Genomic DNA, 21,407 nt, shown 5'->3' with positions numbered 1-21,407 from the left:
GCCTAACCCAAATGCATACCATACTGTAATTTATTTTTTAAATCAAATCTATATAAAAGGTCAATATCCCAAAGAAATCTATGCCCACCAACATAATACTCATGCCTTAGAAAAAGGGAAGCCATTTCTTCACAATTACCCATCTAGAGCATGAATATTTACAACAAAACTTATAAAATCTCTCCAGACATTTTCACCCAGTACAAAAGACCTGACTAATCAAAAAGTTTCAATAGAGCTATTTTCCCCCCACCCCAACGCTTGATTTCACCCAGAGATATGATCTGCACAGCAAGGACAAAAGCCGGTGTTATTAGGGGCATTCCATTAGTCACACAAAGCCTAATAAAAGGGGTGCACAGAGGTACGCTTGATTAAAAGACCCAGTTTCTTCCCTCAATCACCACACTCGCCCCGACACCCTTGCACACACTTACCTTGGTTGCCGTGCGCACCCTGCGGCAAAGCATTGGTTAAATTGGGCAGCTCGTTGCCGTGGTTACCATCCTCTAAGGGGCACACGTCCACACTGTTCCACTTCTTGAGCTGCCTGAGCCAAGCGGCCTTCTGTTCGGGCTTACAGTGGGGGTTTAGCACGATGCACATCCACAAGGCACCTGCGAAAGAGAGACAGTGTAGATGATGGAGGTTTGTACGGTATAATCTCGATTTCCATAGGTATGCCTAAGGAATTTATATTTTTTTTGCCCTTAATGAGGTGATTCTAGCTATTAAAAAGGAATAGTTCAGTCAAAAACTAACATTGTCATCTGTGAAGGGGAAGATTTCCCCTGAATAATGACTTAAATTACAGTCTTTCCATCACATAAAGCTATCATAAGCCTTCAGAAGACATGGAATATAGTGCAAAAATTGAATGGGCTACTTTCAAGGAGCTTTTAAGGTGCATTTTGGTTCTTTTTGAGCTTGAAAGACATGGTCACAAAAAATAGTAGTTGTATGAAAAAGAGCTGTGTGAAGTTTCTTCAAGGTTTCTCATTTTTTTGTGCTTTGGTTTTGTAACAACATGATGTTGGTTAAATAGTTTCAATTTAAATTTTTGGTTGAATATCCCTTTAAGTGTTGAATATAATTAAAAAGGAATATACTGGGTTCTTTTAAAACTGAAATGCCTTAAATGTACCTTACTGTGTTTTTTTAATAAACGAGGGACGTGGAAAAAATATGTGTAAATCCACTTTATGCCACAAATGCTGTTAATCGAGCTTAACTTGGATTTAACCCAGAACATTCCTTCAACATACATTTGTATGAAACATTAAAAGCACATCTTGAACCAATTTTAAACAAACAAAAACACTATACTTTCATTTCTAAAGATGCAATGCAACAAGAAAACGTCTTTATCTGTAGGGCCAGCTAATTCTATTTTAAGGGCTCAGAGGTTAACAAGCTTCCAAACAAAAGGTACAAACGAACGAGGAGGATACAGAAAGGGCAGTAAACGCCTCCCTTCAACAGCAGCTTCATCATGTCTGAAAAAGCATGTAAATAGGTCAGCTGACTGCTCGACTGAACCCAGTTACCTTTAATACAGACAAACGACCTTAAAGAGTAATGCAACTTTAAGACGCGCTCGTCCAATCAGTGTCCAGTTCAATTTAACATATGTCATTTATTCTCTACTTTCAATTTGACGGTAATCAAGTAAACCTGAGCCACTAATGACTGCAATTTTGTGGAATTAGTATCATAGTTTTGCTCATACTAATAAAAGTTGACAAGGATCTTGGCAAACTGAAAGCAATTCTTTTAATTGGATGGGACTGGATTTTTACCACATCTGTTAATTGGCCATTTTGAAACGATTTTCTGCACATGACCATAATGTCAGATTGGCCAAAATTGGCCGATTAATCAGCCTGGCCAATATGTTGGTCTATCAAGTAGACACCAATAACATTTCCCTTATAAAATGTGACTAGAATGCTTGCAAAATATTTAATAAAAAGAAAAAGAAATAAATAAAAAACAGAAATGTTTTACATATTCAATGTTGGTAGTTTTTATAATTGATTGAAATCCATCTGTTAATACACCAAGCATAATTATTGGCCAAATCCAATAATCTTAGAGTCTATCGCTAGTAATAATAGTTGCAGCCAATGGTATTTCTCCTCGATATTCAAGCCCAAAAACCAAAGCAGTTCCAACGAAAGCCCTCATATAGAGCTTCGGATCGATACATATACATCCCTCAACGGGAGCAGATTCTCACTGGCTAGAATTGGCAACCCATGAGGTTCATTTGGCCTCTAATTCATCCCATTGGCTGCATTAGGCAGTGATGTATGGAGCCTGACGCGAGCGCTGTGCCATACGGATTGTGTATGATGGTTTAATCACTCCCGGAGTGCTCCACAATGACACAACGAGAATACCTGCAAGACCCGGCTGAGAGAGAGATGGAGGAGGGGCGACGGAGAAAAAAAACGAGATGGGGAAAGAAATGAAGAGAGTGAGAGAGACAAATGCATGATGGCAGGAGAGGAATTAGATAGTAGCGAAAAAAAGATGGGAAGACAAAGGAGAATGAGACGGGGGTGGGGGGGGGGGAAGAGAAATAGAGAGAGAGAATGTCTAGAGGAACAAGGGAGAATGGGAGAAGAGGGGGAGGGGACAGGAGGATCGGCTCTTTGTTTGGGCTGTTGAAGGACAACAGCCGTGCGAGCATGGAAGAAACGGGATAATACGCACCCTGGAACATGCAAGCACAGGACATTGCTCTGTATATGAAAACGCAACTCTGAGGTACCATTCATATAGGACTAGCGGTGGGAATCAGCGGGGATGTGGCAATATGATAATATTGCGATTTTATAATTTTTACATATTACGATGCGACCTGATAAACTTGAGCTCAAAACAATAATAAAATTAGCATTTTCTATGGCAGTTTTACTTAAACCTAATCATGCACTAACTAATACTGTTAACATTACAAATACCTGCTAGTACGTTATGATCTAAAAAACCCCAAAAAAAACCAATTATATTAAAAAAACCTGCATGTCACGCACTTTGCCATGATTAAAAGTTTTTCAGACAGAAAATTACTTTTGAATTACATAGTGGAATTGGAATCGAGAACTGGAACTGTAAAATGCCATTCACACCGGACTAGGGGTCGGAATCACCATGAGTGAGGCGATACAATTTTATATCAATATCTGGGTCGCGATTCAATAACATTACGATTCTTTAAGTTTAGTGTATTAGGAAGCAATTTGATCAGCTGGACCTCTTTGCATTTTCTGTAGCAGCTTTACTTAAACAGAACAATGCACTGACTTCTAAATTAACATTACCTAAAATACCTTGTTATAATGTTATAAACGCGACATCAGAAAGGAAAACACAATTTTAGTAATTTAGGCTTACAAGAAACTTTAAAACGAACAAATATTTGAAACTTTATGGTTATAATGTGGAAACAAAAATATGCAGTATCAGTCCCATTCTATTGCTATAAAAACTGTCGACCACACTTTGATGTTTAAGAATTTCAGACGTAAAATCATTTTCAAATAACAAAAAGTTGGAGAATGGAAAGAAAATTCTAGATTTTTTTCACATTTTCAATTAAACAAAACGGGACCAACCAAGTTTATTTTTATTTTATTTTTACAACTATACATTAACAAAGTTAAAGATAAACATTCGGAGCAGGATCTTCCACAAACGTTAAAAAAATAATCATTAAATGGAATCATTAAGTGGAACTGTGTTTGGAATCGTTAAATTCCTTTCGATTCTCATTACTAGAATGGAGCCAACAAACACTGACAAGTCAAAAATTATCATAAATATTGGCTAGATACAGACAGACACGACAGCAAGGTAGACACAATAAAAACACTTCAAAGGCTGTGTTTTCATTCCAATATGCCTAATCCAAAGGATAGCTCCCAAGTGTTAGTAAATAATAACTGATCTTCAAGTTGTTTAGTCTAGTATATCTCGTAAACTGCACAGCGAAAGCAAAAACAGTTGTGGCAGCTGTAGTTTATTACAACAAGATTACGATAAGCAAAGTGTGACGCTGGGGAGGGGAACAGACATGGAGAACGCAAACATGCTACATGCTAATGAAAATGCTGCTGGCTATTTACCCTTCCATTGTCTTAGACTTGCTGCCTCAACGGCTTTGTGTTTGGGCAATGTACAGGATTAGTGCTTGCTAGTGTAATTATGTCATCTGAGAGAAGTCGTGGCCTAATTTCGCTGCCTTCTCCATCACACGTAACCTAAATGAAAAGGAGTCGGTTTCACTTCACGGGCCCCTGTGCCCAGATTAATTTAAACAATATTGGGCTTTGCAGAATAAATTAATCCACACATGCACACAATCATCCGCCCGCAGACACGCGCACACACACTGACTGACTGCCTCCCCTCCCCCGCTCGCTGTGATCCTGTCTTTCAAGGGCCTAATTTAAGCTTTCACTCTGAATCTCATCCATGCTGTCAGCATGCCTGTCTTGAGCCGAGAGCATCCCATGATTCCTCTCTCTTAGACACACATATAAACAACGGCACTCTCCATGGATGCTAGTGGTTAATCAATCTGTGTTTTTCAATGGCCGATATTGATATCTACAGAGAACGATGGCTGATATATTACATTTCTGAAATCCCCCCAAAATTGGTATTGCACTTATTGAAGAGCCACATGCATCACCAGGGTTAGGGAGTAACGAAATACATGTAATGGGATTACGTATTTAAAATACAAAATATAAGTAACTGTATTCCACTACAGTTACAATTTAAATCATTAGTATTTAGAATACAGTTACATTCAAAAAGTATTTTGATTACTGAAGAGATTACTTTGCATTTTATTGTCATTTGTTTCATTTAATATTTAGTCCTTTCAGATGGAAAACATTTATACATATAAATGATGCGATCCAAAGTGCATTTGAACAGCGGTGAAACACTTTCTTATGATGTGTTACATTCATACGAGCCGACAGAGAAGTTTGAAGTTAGTTTGGAGCACAAGATATAGAAATAAAACTCCAGGCACGATCATATTTTTTTATCAAGAAAATTTACGTTAGATCATAATTTCTATATGATCATAATTCATAATTTTTTCTAGTAAGACCTGATATTAGAGCAAAAATCATATTCTTGATAATAATGTTGTATTGTTTTCCTGTAAAAATATCTGAAAATCCTTAAAACAAGATCAGTTTGATTAATCTTGTTTTAGAAACAACACTGCATAAGATATTTATGTTTTTCAGAGAATGTATTTTTAACATGTGTATTTTGTCTTACTGTACTGACAGAGTTTTTATAGTCAAAACAAGTGAAAAAATCTACCAGTGCTGAAGAAGTAATCCAAAGTATTTAGAATACGTTACTGACCTTGAGTAATCTAACGAAATATGTTACAAATTACATTTTACAGCATGTATTCTGTAATCTGTAGTGGAATACATTTCAAAAGTAACCCTCCCAACCGTGTGCATCACTTATTCATAATAAGTGTACTGTATTTTTGGACTCTCGAAAATGGAGATTTTGACGTTATTGTTTTTATGTGAATAAAATAAAAGGTACATTTCTAGTTTCAACATTATTTGTACTTTAGACTTGTTTTGTTGGATGAGAAAACTAGCTTCAATCCATGTGACCCACATTTAGTTTTCGACCATTTAAATTGGGTCAAATGTTATCATTTAAACATGGAGTCACACTGAGAGCAGATTTAACCTTACAGTGCCTTAAAAATAAAGATACATGAAAGTGTGTTCTGAACCAGAACCAGAAAAAAAGTATGTAATACTTCTGGAGTTATAGGCACTCCAACTTTGGAGAAATAATAAAAATAGGATTTCTTTCCCAATGTTTGGACATATAAATGCAACAAAGGGTGCTGAAGTCAACTGATTTTAGAAAAAGACCTATCACTTTGTGTAAAAATGATGCTACCAACTTTCTTATTTTATTTACCAGTAGGTTTTTTCGAAGCGAAAATTGTCATTTTGAATCCCCTCTAAAAATGAATGATTACTCAGTATACTGTATATTGATCTATGCATTTATATTTTGGCTTTCATCATCATTTATGTTTATCTTTTTTTTGGAAAAAATATCATTAAAAAAAATTCAGCCAGGGAAGTTTCTGAAATTTGGTTGATTTGACATGGATAACCCAATAATAGTGCCAGCTGGTAAGCTCCCCGATATGACAGTTCCAAAACCAACTCTGTCAATGTAAAAATGAACACTACCTTTTTTCATTTTCTTAAAATGTATTTTGAGTATATATATTGTGTATATAAGTGTTCATTTTAATTTAACAATTTTGTGTACATCCTATCTGCAATTATAAAAGCTGAAGTGTGTAATTTCTATGCCGTTAGCGGCACCAAATGGAAAGACAAAAATTAGGGATGCCCAGAATCCATTTTTTGGAGAATGAGTACCCACACTTCCTTTACAGTGCTTTCCGATACAACACCTGTTTTTTTTTTCTTGTTTTTTTTTTCTGAAATCGATGAATTCCAAAATTTGTTTATTTGTTTATCAGTTTATTTCAAATTTAGAATCAAAATGGTGTCTAAATAAATGAATTCATTCTAACTTTAATCAAATAAAAAAATAAATATAACAATTAATTTTCAACATAATTTTGCATCATTTTCTCACCGCCGGAAAAGCAGGTCGCTACATGACTCGGGGTGCGTTCCATTCAGAAGTGATCAACACTATGCCCTTTTCCATTTGGAAGACTTTACCATCCACTGTGAGAGGGCTAAAATGTGTGTGACTCAAAAATAACGTTTATTAAAAACTAATTATTTCAATACTTTTTTATTGTAAATGCTGTTTGACACGATCTAAAAGCATGACTATCATGATTGTTATCCCTCGGAGTGCCCTTCAGAGACTCATTTATCCTGTATGGGTTGCAGGGCCAGTGTGATTATTAAACTGCAAAAGACTGCTATTTAATTAAATAAATATGTAGTCTGTATGTGCTGCGTGCTACAAAGTGAATTAGTGCTCTGCTCGCTGTCATCTGCTACAAACAGAGCACGCAATGCTCATGGTTGTGTTTTCCATGTAGATATCTTTGATTTTTTGTGTATGAGCAGCCGGCTTCACACATTCACTAAGAAGAGCGCAGCACATGCAAACTATATATTTACCTCATTAAATCACAGCCTTTAGCATTTACGAGGACACGAGGACATAACGTGATTTTAATATGTGGGCTGAATGTTTATGCAATGTACATCAGATGGCATCATTTTTGGTATCAAAGCATTTTTATGAGCACAAGTACAGTACGTGAGCGCAGTATCGGGACATCCCTAACAAATATATATTTTTCCTAAATATATGGTCCACAGAGGTCATACATTTTTAATCACATGGTTTGGCTATTTCATGTTGACTTATTAAGAGCAAACTATACAAACAACTGCTGAATTTAACACAACATTTACTCAGAAATATGTACAATCACATAAGTAAAATGGGTTGCGAAAAGTTTTATGTTGATATGTTTGGCAAATGAAATGCACACAAAATTGCTTAATTTAAATTAACACTTATTTTCCACAACATGCACTTGGTAATAAGTCACACTGCGATACTGAAATGGTTGCAGAGTCATGTTCTTTGACAATAGCAAATTAAACATACACAAAGATGCTGAATTTAAATGCACATTATCTTTAAACTCATTTAAAAAATTTAAGAAAATGCACATTATCGATTCACAAGTTAGATTTGAGCCGACATCGACGTTTATCCCAATGCTGATATCTAGATTATTTGGTTTGGATGACATATTGGTCTATTATTAACGAAAATCAAAGCAAACCAGTCCAAACAGCTGTCGTACCCTGTCTTATGTAAGCAAGCCTTTGTTCCCGCAACAAAAGCGACCCACACGCAGCGGAGGGAGTAAAAGACGAATGAAGGAAGCGATGGCGTGAAGGATGCTGGGAGGCATGGGCGTATAAATCTGGGCTGTAATCTCTCGCTCACACTCGCTGGCAGGCATCTCCTCCACTCCTCAGCACCTACCTGACCGCCGGTGTCAGATTAAGTGTCCGGGATTTAATGAAACGGTCTTCGTATTATTGCGCCTGTCAGGGAGGAAGAGGAGGGGGCAGCCTTCAAAACGAAGGGCTCTCCAATTATGGCGGGGCTTAAAGGGCCTGACAGGCATAATGATTCATCTGAGAGAATGGGAGAGAGAAAGAGCGAGCGAGAGAGAGAGCGAGAGAGAGCGAGCGAGAGAGAGAGCGAGAGAGAGCGAGCGAGAGAGAGAGAGCGAGAGAGAGCGAGCGAGAGAGAGAGCAAGAGAGAGCGAGAGAGAGCGAGAGATGTGCCCCCTCAGCCCCCAATCTCTCTGTCTCTCTACTCTTCTTAATGAACCCCTCTGCGAGATCTTTGTGGACGTATGAGCACTCAAAATGGCAGCCATTGCTGGAGTTTAGGAGCAGACCATCAAGAGACATCTCCAAGTTGATATAGATATGTCTGGACAAGTTTATGTTCCTATAGTTCAAATGGCAGAGCATTGCATTACCAATGCCGAGGTCATGGCAATTCTTGCTTCAAGCTCAGTAACCTCAGGTGAGGGATGCAACATTGCATGAGTAGATTCTGAGTCAGACTCGGGATGGTTGCACACCCCTATCCAGGGGACACCGCCTACTTAAACAGTCTACATCCCTTTTGTGACACAGAGGGCCCCTCTCTTCCCCTTCCTGCAGTCTTTCCTTCAAACAAAAATGCAGCAGGCCTCACTGCACACAAATGTCCGCTAATCTGTTCAGCCCCGCAAATTCCTTATAGTCACACCGTCAACTCAAATACAATAGCAACAGCCCTCAAAAAATCAAATAAGGATTTCAAACATCGCTTTACCAGACTGCATGGAGGGATCAAAACATGTAAGGCCAGGCACACTCTACGGAAGTACGAAGACGCAAATGCTTGGCGAAAGCACTGCATGCATGCCGTTCTTTTTTGTTGTTGTTATTAACAATTTTACTGATTCCATAAAACATATATATAAAAAAAAAAAAAAAATATATATATATATATATATATATATATATATATATATATAAAAAATAAAAAAAAAAACATAAAAAGTATGTTCAAAAACAAAAAACAAAAAGGCTATAAACACATTAATTTAAAACAACACATCTTCCTCCACTGCCCCTCCCCGAGAGCCTTCTAAAAAGGTTAAATAGCTGCTCCATATCTTATTGAATAGAGCCATGTTGCCTAGCCTTCTATGTGATAAGTCTTCAAATGTCGCTACCCTGCCCATCTCCGCATACCACTCACGAAACGAGGGCGCTCCAGCCGACTTCCATCCTCCAAGGATGACCTGTCTGCCTATCATAACTCCGGCCAGGACCCAATTCTTCATGTCCTTATCCCCTATATCAATGACCGCCCCATCACCTAAAATACAAAGTCTGGGGCAAAATGAGATTTGAGTAGCCAATACGTCACACATAAAACTCTGAACCCTCAACCAAAATTCTTGAATCTTAACACACCACCAAACACATCTTCTGATTGGCATCGCCAGCAGATGGGTGTGTCTTTAAGACCCAGCCTATACAATCTAGATGGGGTCCAATAGAATCGATGTAAAATCTTAAATTGCATAAGGCACACCCTTGCATCTCTAGATGTAGACTTGATGTTTTTTAGAATCCTAGCCCACACTCCCTCCTCAAATACCCAGTTTAAATCTTTCTCCCATAATCTCATGAGCAAAGTTGAAGCTCCATCCCCCAGACTCTGAATTGGTAGGGAGTAATACACTGATGCCTCATAGCATTTTATAAATGTGTCAACAGTTAACAACAGCAAACTGTTGCAACGCCATGACAGTAGTTGACCAGAAAGAGCAACCCAATTGTAAAAGACATGATCTATCCCTTCAAAGGAATATTCCGGGTTCAAAGCAAGGTAAGCTCAATCAAAAGCATTTGTGGCAGGATGTTTATTACCAAAATAATAATTTACACTCATCCCTTCTTTTCTTTAAAAAAAAGCAAAAACCAAGGTTACAGTGAGGCACTTATAATGGAAGTGAATGGGGCCAATTTTTGGAGGGTTTAAAAAGGCAGAAAAGTCAAGCTTATAATTTAATAAAAAGCACTTACATTAAAAGTGCAATATGTAATATATTTACTGTACTAAAGCATACAATTATCATAATATGTTATCAGAGATTTAGGAAACATGCTAAGTTGAAATACTGGCCTCTCCAAAAACAATGCTACAGTCAGTATAATCTACTTTGAAATGTTTATTCCGGGCCAGAATTTCTGTTTGTGTTTTGGCTTGTGTGATCCCACCCACTGCCCATTTCCCAATAGTATATCGACGCCCCGGGTTGCCAGATTTTAAACAAGTTAGTGGGCAAATACAGTGCGCTGCAGCCATGGAAGCCAGCAATACATCTAGCTAACATTGACAGAGTTATAAAAAATCCACATGAGCTGGTTTATAATTTGCAAACAATAAAAACATTGCAAATGTATACATTAGCTGATCATCAGTGTAAGGCTCTTCACTTGCCATTGTCAGTTTGCTTGTTCCTGTTGCGTGTCCTCAACCTGGCAACCCACGTGAGCTTTGAGTCTGGGGAGGAAGGGGCGGGGGAGACAACTCTCTCCAATATTTTGAATTTGTACCCATTTTAAACGCTTGATGTCAATGTTACACATTTCTCCTTTAAAGTGTTAGTTCACCAAAAATGAAAATTTCTCTCATCATTTACTCACCCTCATGATATCTCAGGTGTATATGACTTTCTTTCTTCAGCAGAACACATCTGAAGAAAAATATCTGAGCTCAGTAGGTCCTTAAAATGCAAGTAGATGGGGATCAGACTTTTGAAGCTCCAAAAATCACAGACTGTCAGTATAAACGTCATCCATATGACTCCAGTGGTTAAATTAATGTCTTCTAAAGGGACACGATCGCATTTGGTGCGAAAAAATTTATAGTTAAGTACTAACTATAAATCATTGCTTCCGTTCAGCAGTGGTATGTGCATGTGATGTAATCGCATTGGCACGTGAGACACGAGAACTGATGCATGTGAGACACCCGGAAGAGCAGCGTTGTTTACAACCGAGTAGGAGGAACACTGTACAGTAGCTTGGTTGGTTTTGATCTGTATTTATCCGTTTCTTCACTCACAATGGTGCATTTGTGTGCTCATCCTGGATGCATCAACCGAGTGGAGAACGTGAGATTACATCCGTAAAGTATTCGCCAATGCAAATATGTCACACGAGAGACCGCGTGATATCCATCCTCTCGTGAAGCCTAACGGAAGCGATGATTTGAAGTTAAAAAGTACTTAACTATTGATATTTTTTCACATCAAAAGCGATCATATCACTTTAGAAGACATTAATTTAATCGCTAGAGTTGTATCGATGACGTTTATGCTGACTGTCTGTGATTTTTGGAGCTTCAAAAGTCTGATCAGACACCTGGGATATCATGAAGGTGAGTAAAAGATGAGATAATTTTCCTTTTTGGGTGAACAATTCCTTTAATTCTTCTTTTAAAACTTGTATTACGTGAGCTGTAAAGTTGTTTAAATCGTAGTTTTTATGGCTGACTACTAAATTATCGGAATTACAAGGTTTACTGTTACGTTGTTTGGATGATCTCCATTCACTTCCATTGTAAGCGCCTCACTGTAACAGATTTTTTTTTTAAAGAAAAGGAAGGATGAATCAAAATAAATTGTGGCAATCAACTTTATTCCACAAATGCTGTCTGCTGAGCTTAACTTGTACTGTACTCGGAATATTCCTTTAATACCCGCTTGTGGCAATGCTAAGAAAATTATGCACACTTAAGTTGCGTAATTAACTGCTTTGAAACATTTCAGAACACTTAGACGCATGAAATCAAGCTGATGTAGCTAGAAGCATTTGTGTTCACATATAGATTATGTTCTGCGACTAATTCTGACAAAGTGGCTTCAACGCAATGCCAGAATTGTTCGCATTTTTAATAGAAGGTCCATCAGTCTAGTGTTTAGCTCCCTCTCTGATTTAGTGCCTGGCACCCTGGGACTTGGACTCCTGCAATTGTGCCCACTGTCGCTCAGTGCCAAGACAAAATTTATGAAACATCACAGGATTTGAGAATTGGCAGGCTTGTGTGATGTGGCCAGCCAGTCACAATTAAAATGATTACACGTCCTTCCAAATTTCACCGCTTTCATTCCAATATTGCTGATAGTGGGAGATTGAGATGGAATGAGGGAGGGGGGGGGAGATTATATTTTTCACATATACTATGCTGGATGGATTGAACTGCAATAAAATTTGCTGTTTGGCTCTATGCGTTTTGATCCAGTTACAGTAACTGACGCAATAGAGGCACCACGCAGCACTTCTGAAGCAGCTGGAGTGTGCCGCTGGTTTCGAGTGCTACAGTTGCTTGTGTGCTTACCACACTATATTTTAGACAGAACACCCAGGAGGGTTTTAAGTGGGAAAAGAATATGCCATATTGATCAAGAGCAAAAGCTACGAATATGCAATCTGGCAACAGCAGCTTCCTCTAAATAGCAGTCCTCAGACACGCAGGTGGATTTTTATTTTTAACAGAGCACAGCACAGACTCTTGAGTGCAGTGAAGATGGACTTTCAAAACATGCCTGACAGCCACCAAACAACTGCCGAGCCACATTTTGCAAAGTTTTCACACTGAGATAACATGTTATGACTTAGTGAATATTGGCTTAATCACTCTTAAATGCAAGAAAATCCATTACAGATACAGTTGAAGTCAGAAGCTTACATACACTTAGGTTGAAGTCATTAAAACTCATTTTTATCACTCCACAGATTTCATATAAGCAAACTACAGTTTTGGCAAGTCATTTAGAACATCTACTTTGTGCATTACATGAGTAATTTTTCCAACAATTGTTTACAGACAGATTGTTTCACTTTTAATTGACTATCACAATTCCAGTGGGTCAGAAGTTTACATACACTAAGTTAACTGTGCTTTTAAGCAGCTAGGAAAATGCCAGAAAATGATGTCAAGCCTTTAGGCAATTAGCCAATTAGCTTCTGATAGGCTAATTGGCTAATTAGAGTCCATTGGAGGTGTAACTGTGGATGTATTTTAAGGTCTACCTTCAAACTAAGTGCCTCTTTGCTTGACATCATGGGAAAATCAAAAGAAATCAGCCAAGACCTTAGAAAAAAAATGTTTGGACCTCCACAAGTCTGGTTCATCCTTGGGAGCAATTTCCAAATGCCTGAAGGTACCACGTTTATCTGTACAAACAATAATACGCAAGTATAAACCATGGGACCACGCAGCCATCATACCGCTCAGGAAGGAGACGCATTCTGTCTACTAGAGATGAACGTAGTGTGGTGCGAAAAGTGCAAATGAATCCCAGAACAACAGCAAAGGGCCTTGTAAAGATGCTGGAGGAAACAGGTAGACAAGTATCTATATCCACAGTAAAATGAGTCCTATATCGACATAACCTGAAAGGCTGCTCAGCAAGGAAGATGCCACTGCTCCAAAACCACCATAAAAAAGCCAGACTACAGTTTGCAAGTGCACATGGGGACAAAGATCTTACTTTTTGGAGAAATATCCTCTGGTCTGATGAAATAAAAACTGAACTGTTTGGCCATAATGACCATCGTTATGTTTGGAGATAAAAGGGAGAGGCTTACAAGCCAGAGAACACCATCCCAACCGTGAAGCATGGGGTTGGCAGCATCATGTTGTTGGGGTGATTTGCTGCAGGAGGGAATGGTGCACTTCACAAAATAGATGGCATCATGAGGAAGGAAAATTATGTGGATATATTGAAGCAAGGCTGATGACATCAGCCATGAAGTTAAAGCTCGTTCGCAAATGAGTCTTCCAAATGGACAATGACCCCCAAGCATACCTCCAAAGTTGTAATTCATGCAAACGGAAACTTTCATTGTATTTGAGTGTCTTGCGTGATTGGAGTTGCATTTTTAAGCACGTCAAGTTATAAACATAAATCAAACAAATTTATCTCGTTGTACTTGAGCCTGACTTGGCTTACCTAACTCATCCCATAGCTGGCGGTATTTGTCCGTCATGGTGGTTCCCTGTTGCCGCCACAACGCCAGCCGCGGGTCGGCCATGAACTGCTCTGTTATCAGTGTTAACATGCGAGCACCGTTAGAGTCACGCATCTTCAGCATCTCCCGTACCTGCAGAACACATACAATCACACACAAGGAATAATTAAACATCACGTATTCTGATTGGCTGTAACTTTTTTGTATCGCACAGTACTGTGCTTTTGCATCTATACAGAAAACATTAAAGTCACTATGAAATTAATCAACTTTTAAAGGAATATTCCGGGTTAATTACAAGTTAAGCTCAAACGACAGCATTTGTGGCATAATGTTGATTACCATAAAAATTCATTTTGATATGTTCCTCCATTTCTTTAAAAAAAAAAAAGCAAGAGGTAAGGTAATAGTGAGGCAATGTGAGGCAGTGTGGCAATAGGGCCAATCTGTAATTGTTAAAATATTCGGGGCAGATTCACTAAGAATGGATTGCGGCCGGTAAAAGCACGTTTTTTTTGCACATGCTCTTTGTGCTGGAATTATGCAGATGAGGCAACAGTGCAAATTCACCCACAAAATTGCTGCCGAATGCAAGTTGGATGAATCTCTTAACATATCTTAAATAAAATTCATTTTACTTTCAATCTAAATTGTGCCAGGCAATTTTTGTTAAAGAAGCGCAATCTACAATGAGCCTAATTTACAATTAGTGCTGACTGCGCCTGCTAAAATAGATTGCGTGTGGTTAGTAAGACGCATGTTTTTGCGCTGAAATACCAAGCGCAAAAGTGGCGTTTCAAAAGCTTAAGTCACAAAATGTAAACAATATGCATGTTAACATGATTTTAGCGTGATAAAATCACCTACTAGCCTTTTCTGTGTAAAGTTAAATCCAATTTTACAACTTCGTTGCTATGATGATGTAAACCCTGTAATCTTGGTACTTTAGTAGTGTGCCTCAAAAACAACAATTTAAACAACTTTACAGCTCAAATAATACACAAGTGTTTTTTCTGTTCTTTTTTAGAAATGCAGGGAGTCGACGAAATTCTTTTTTGTGGGTTTTAACATTATGCCACAAATGCTGTCGATTATGCTGGAAATATTCCTTGTGGGCTACAATCATAAACCACAAGTAGAACCAAATCTTGTATGTAAAATTCTTATGCAAATTTCCGCTTTTGATACAATAGAATGGAATTATGGACTTACAAAGTTACTCTGCTCATGTGATTAAATGCTGAACTTCAAGTGAAACGTTTACTCCATGGCTTGCAAATGATTAAAGAGATGGAGGGAAAAGGGATAATCATATATAGTGAGTCGTCATATGGAAGTTGGTTGCACCACCCCACCTTTGAGAACAGGAGATTGAGCTGTTTGCCCGAGCCGTGGTAGCCCCCCTGAGACAGGAAGAGTTTGACCTGTTCCTGGACCTGCTCCTCATCCAAATGCCAGCAGTTCTCATCGTCCACACTGGCCCCTGCTGTGGGGTCCGGGGCACCTATTTCACAAACACACAAAAAAGCCATTAGCTATCCGTATGATGTAGCCTTCAATGAAAATCATCTTCATGAAACAATAGTTTAAAAAAGTAAATTTTTGCATTTTCTCAAGAAAATGTTAATGGTGCGTGCACATGCAATTCTGAGTGGGAATTCTGGGTGGTTGGTTGCTTACTGGTCTAAGTCAAAAACACACCCGACATCTCTTTAATATTTTGGTCTCTTGATATGGCTTGGGTCCTTGCAAGTCTATAGGATGTTTTTTGGCTGTTTTATTATCTGGCAGCTGATTACTTGGCATTATATTCATGCTGTTAGCCACAGGGGAACTGGCCCCCTCAGTGAGCCTGGTTTCTCCCAAGGTTATTTTTCTCCATTAACCAATATCTTAGAGTTTTGTGTTCCTTGCCACAGTTTCTAAATACAATTATTATTTTATTACTTATTTTTATACACACTTCATAATCGTATACACAAAGATGACTCTAAGACTTTATAGATATTACGGTTTCATTTTCTGTTAATGCATGATCTTCTGTAAAGCTGCTTTGAAACGATGTGTGTTGTGAAAGGCGCTATACAAATAAAAATGACTTGACTACTTAGAAAAGTAATGGCCTCTTCGCAACAAATTACACTTAGAACTTTAATACATAGGGTCATTGGTTTGTTCAAATCTGAAACCCTTGGTAGGACTAATAATAGTGATGCTTGACCTAGCATCAGTAATGTCAGGTTTTTCTTTTGACACTAAATGAAGAACTCACTTCCCGTGCAATTATGCTTAAACACTACTGAATTACACATTAAAGCAATGAATAATCAAAACCAGAGATTATTTAATAGCCAAAATTCTTTGACACAACCCTAGTAGCCTAGAACCATTGAAATCAATACAGCCACCTAATTTAAAGCAGACAGCATGTTGGCGTCTCAGACAAGGGCTGGTTTAATTTGCTTCGCACATGCGCAGTGTACTAAGGAAACCCTGAAGCCCAAACTACGGCTGATGATTTAAACGCTGTCGACAATGCTGAGGGTCTATAGTAAAGATTTATTAGACGCCACATCAAACCAGCTTCCTGCATTCCAGGCGTGACCTCACACAGGCCCAGACTGATGAAAGAACTTCCTGTTTCCCCCATTCTAAAATGTGCTGTTTGCTGATGCTTTTTTCCCCCCATAATTGGCACATCCGCTTTAGATTTCCCCTTCCCGACAAAAGAGAAATATAATATGCCCATTGTGCCTTTCAATGAAATGCAAAGAGAAGTCTTTTTTTTTTTTCTATAGATTTATGTCATCAGGCCCTGGGACCAGAATATCTGATAACAGTAACAGCTCTGAGAAACGGCAAAGCTTAGAAACTGTGCAAAATGATGGAAATGTGCATGCGACAATAGCGGTGAGCCAAAATAATTTTTAAAGAGGTCATATCATGGAAATTATGGAAAACAGGTTTTTATGTAAAGCTCTCTTGCCAGTACACCCAGACCATTTATTGACACTTAAAGGGATAGTTCACCCAAAAATAAAAATTCTCTCATCATTTACTCACCCTCATGATATCCCAGGTGTGTATGACTTTCTGGTTTAGATCTGTATTTGTATCTGTTTCTTTACTCATAATGTTGCGTTTGTGTGCTCATCCTGGATGATTACGTCCATAACATGGCAACGCGAATGCGTCACATGAGAGACTGCGTGATCTAATAATAATAATAATTTTTATTTATTTATCACACATTATACATTTTGCACATATACAGTGAAATTTATTTGTTTTCACATTTCCCAGCTAAGCTGGGGTCAGAGTGCAGGGTCAGCCATGATATGGCGCCCCTGGAGCAGATAGTGTCAAGTGGCATCTTGGCAGTGCTGGGGCTTGAACCCCCAACTTTCTGATCAGTAACCCAGAGCCTTAACCGCTGAGCCACCACCGCCTCTGTCTGTGATTTTTGGAGATTCAAAAAAGAAAATCTCCATTCACTTGCATTTTATTGCCTTCAACTGTGTTCTGGTGAAGAAAGTCATACACACCTGGGATATCATGAGGGTGAGTAAATAATGGGAGAATAAAAAAAAAAAAAAAAAAAAATATTCCCCCTTTTTCTGCCAATTTGGAATGCCCAATTCCCAATGTGCTTTTTAAGTCCTCGTGGTCGTGTAGTGATTCGCCTCAGTCCAGGTGGCGAATCCCAGTTGCCTCTGCGTCTGAGATAGTCAACCCGCGCATCTTATCACGTGGCTTGTTGAGACATAGCGCGTGTGGAGGCTTCACGCCATCCACCGCGGCAACCACGCTCAACTCACCACGCGCCCCACCGAGAACGAACCACATTATAGCGACCACGAGGAGGTTACCCCATGTGACTCTACTCTCCCTAGCAACTGGGCCAATTTGGTTGCTTAGGAGACCTGGCTGGAGTCACTCAGCACGCCCTGGGATTCGAACTAAAAAACTCCAGGGGTGGTAGCCAGCGTATTTTACCACTGAGCTACCCAGGCCCCCATAATGAGAGAATTTAAATTTTTTGGGTGAACTATTCTTTAAGCCCAAAGTGTACTTCAGTTTTGACACGAATGCTTAGCGTATGCATACTATTGTATGCGCAGCCTTGCAAAGTATACTCCATTTACTGTGCAGGCTTACACAAGCTTTTGGCTCATGCATGCTAGGACACACTAGACTATTTCTGTTCAGGAGTTTAGACCCATAAAAATGTCTTTATATTCCTTCAAACTTGAGTAATACAAATGCAGACCTCCTTACACACACACACACTCTTGACATGCACATCCACTGTTGTTGTTTCAACCTTTGTCTCTTGTTGTTTAGCAGCGATTACATCTTCTAGCACTTCTTGGTGACAGCAACAGCTCAACTGTGAGTGTTGGTACACTTTGAACCCACTAATCAGTGCAAAAAAATTCCCGGCGCATTCTGCATGTTCAGAGTACACAAGGTTAAAATAATCAAAAATGAAAATGCAAAAATGGTCATTCAGATCTTTTGAAAATTGCAATGTTACAACCACACACACACACAGCAAATATGACTGTTTATGTTTGCAATACTGGGCCTGAATGCAAGCTCACAATGACTAAGTAAGTGATGTTGCACATTTCATATGCAAAGATGCAAAACCACACTCACGCTTGCTTGATACCAGAGACAGCACAAGATGAGTAAGCGTTCCTGCGTTCAAACACGGCTGGACGCAGCGCAGTTCAAACTACGTTTAACCTGACACAGCAACCTAAAAAGCCATGTTCAAAATGCAACAACCAAAGTGAGACTCTCCAAAAGCGTCTGTCTGAAGCATGTGTACATTGACGAGTCCTCCTTAGACAAGCTGGACAGATTGACAAATTCAATTACAAAATGGATTGATGTGAACTGTAGGCCAATGATATGCTTTTGTTTAGTAATATGGAAACAAACAATACACTGCCTTCTAAAGCCACTTTTTGTCTTATCAATGCTTTCCTCGTCTGCCACAATAACATAATGCATATACGTTAAAATACTGTTTCAAAAGTTTAGCCACAAGACATAAAGGATATGCGTGTAAACATAATTTTAGTGTGATAAAATCACTTACTAACCTTTTCTGTATAAAGTTATACCAATTTTACAACTTCGTTACCATGATGATGTAATGTCAACAGACCCTAAATCCCTAAATGACTGTAAAAATGACAATTTAAATAACTTTATAGCTCAAATAACACACAAGCTTTAATAGAACAATTAATGCAAGTGCTTTTATAAAATTATAAGCTCCGCATTTCTGTTTAAACCTTCCAAAAATTGGCCCCATTCACTTCCATTGTAAATGCCTCACTGTAACCTTGATTTTTTTTTTTAAAGGAGGGACGAGTCAAAATGAATTATTGTTGTAATCAACATTATGCCACAAATGCTGTCGATTGAGCTTAACTTTTATTGAATCTGATTAATAGATCAGCTTATCAAGTAATTCATTCAATAAATTATTTTTATCGATCGACAGCTCTAAAAAGCACAACGCAACTTTAAAAAAATAAAGGCAAACACCCCCCCCCAGATAGCAGTCTAAACTAGGCTAAATTCACGGTCACTTTTTAGTTTCTTTGATAGACAGGAATGTCAAGGAGTAATGCAGCTTGATACTGAGGGTTTCGCTTTAAGCAGACAAAGCTCACCATGCACTTGGTTAATCTCAGAGTTCTGCGAGAGGATCTCATCTGCCAGTTTCTGGGCTGTGGGCAGAACCTCCGTGTGGTGGACGGTAATGAGATACTGCACAAACTTCTGTAGCTGGTCCCTGTTCATCTGGAATAGAGTCTCTGAGATGGGGAGGTGAAGTTTGACCTGCTCTGGCCGGCGTACGCGGTACAGGGACAGCGCCACCACATGGGCGCAGTAAAAAATGTCCTTGTTTCCACAGCCACATGTTACGGACGTGATCTTGCAGCGGTCGAAGCTAATGGCTACGCTGCACACCATCTCAGGTTCTGACGGTGTGGCGGGTTCTGTTACTGTGCCACTAAGATGAAAACCTAAAAGAGAGAGAAAGAAAGAGTTGTTATAATTCGTGCAATATTTGATATTCTTTGATACACAAGTTTGTTCTAAATCACTAACCCGAAGTTTTAAAATTCTGCAATTAATTCAGCCCGGACCACTCAAAGTACAGACTCCATTCAGACTTTGTTGTTTTGTAGATATGGTCACAAAAATGCAGCCGTGTCTATGTGTTGCTGAGAATAAAGTTTGTTTTGGAACAACAATGTGCTGACTTTGTTGCGTTTTTGTGAGATATACTTTTCTAGTCGTGCACCCATGTTCGTTTTTTGGAAGGTGCGTGCTTCTTGTGATTATTTGTATATAATTTCAGCCTTAGATGTGCTATTTTTTGTTGTTGTAAATGTTATACTTCAAAATTCAAGATTAAAATTTTTAAATGTCCTATTTACTTAAGTTGTAGAAGGTTTCTCTTTCGAAGATTTAATTTTTATATTTACGGACATACTGGATTTCTTACACCTATTTGCATACTGAACTGTGATTGGTCCGTTCTTTTTTGCATCTAGACCCATCTTTAGGGGGCGTTCACACTAAAGGTGTTTATGTGTCAGTCTGGTCTGTTTTGGGATTGCTTTTCTATGTAAACATTCACTAGATGGACATATTTGACTGTTACGCCACATTTCACTGTTTTATTAGCATCTTGTGCAGGAGCACCGTTTTTTTAAGATGCAGTGTTGTTAAAAGAACTTCAAATTTTTGTTCCATTCTTTGCAATGTGTCCAGCTTATTTTAACGTAAGGATGCATTGTGTGAGAACAGTCCTTGCACTGCAAATACAGTGTTGTATTGTGTTGATTCTCATGCACAGTTCACAGAAAACTAAACGTTTACTGAGTGTCATGAAAACGACAAAGCGACTCTAATGCAGTAATTACGTCACTCCGAACCAAAGCTTAAACAGTGTGTTCACCTGAACTTTAAAATATTCTTTTGCAGCCTTGCAACCATGGCTGGTTTCTTCAGGAAATGCAAATCAAATTGATATAAAATTCTGAAAAGGGAAACAGGCACAGCACTAAGAGGAAGAGAGAACGTAGAGGTTTAGTGTTGGCGAGCAGATGTCTGTAAGTGTGTGTAGGGTGGGGGATTTGACAGAGGGTGGGCAATGTGGGCAGAGCTGCTCAGTGACTGGCACATACCACTACAAAGGCAGCACTGGATAATCCAGCTGCTCATTTG

At 38.7% G+C, this 21,407-nt stretch overlaps 1 protein-coding gene across 1 annotated transcript in view; it reads right to left on the bottom strand.

The window, feature by feature from the left end:
- The window catches only part of LOC127432561 (zinc finger SWIM domain-containing protein 6), a 99,409-nt gene that overhangs the window by 23,790 nt on the left and 54,212 nt on the right, over positions 1 to 21,407 (bottom strand). The window contains exons 2-5 of the mRNA XM_051683798.1: positions 19,841 to 20,197; positions 15,503 to 15,651; positions 14,129 to 14,279; positions 438 to 617 (exon numbers count right to left, since the gene is read on the bottom strand). Of these exons, the coding sequence (XP_051539758.1) occupies positions 438 to 617; positions 14,129 to 14,279; positions 15,503 to 15,651; positions 19,841 to 20,197 (837 nt within the window). The remainder of the gene's footprint in view (positions 1 to 437; positions 618 to 14,128; positions 14,280 to 15,502; positions 15,652 to 19,840; positions 20,198 to 21,407) is intronic.

This window comes from Myxocyprinus asiaticus, chromosome 42 (genome assembly GCF_019703515.2).
Source record: "Myxocyprinus asiaticus isolate MX2 ecotype Aquarium Trade chromosome 42, UBuf_Myxa_2, whole genome shotgun sequence".
In the NCBI taxonomy this organism is placed as follows: Eukaryota; Metazoa; Chordata; class Actinopteri; order Cypriniformes; family Catostomidae; genus Myxocyprinus; species Myxocyprinus asiaticus.
Note: the sequence above shows the minus strand (reverse complement) of the source record. Positions and strands in the feature narration are given on the sequence as shown.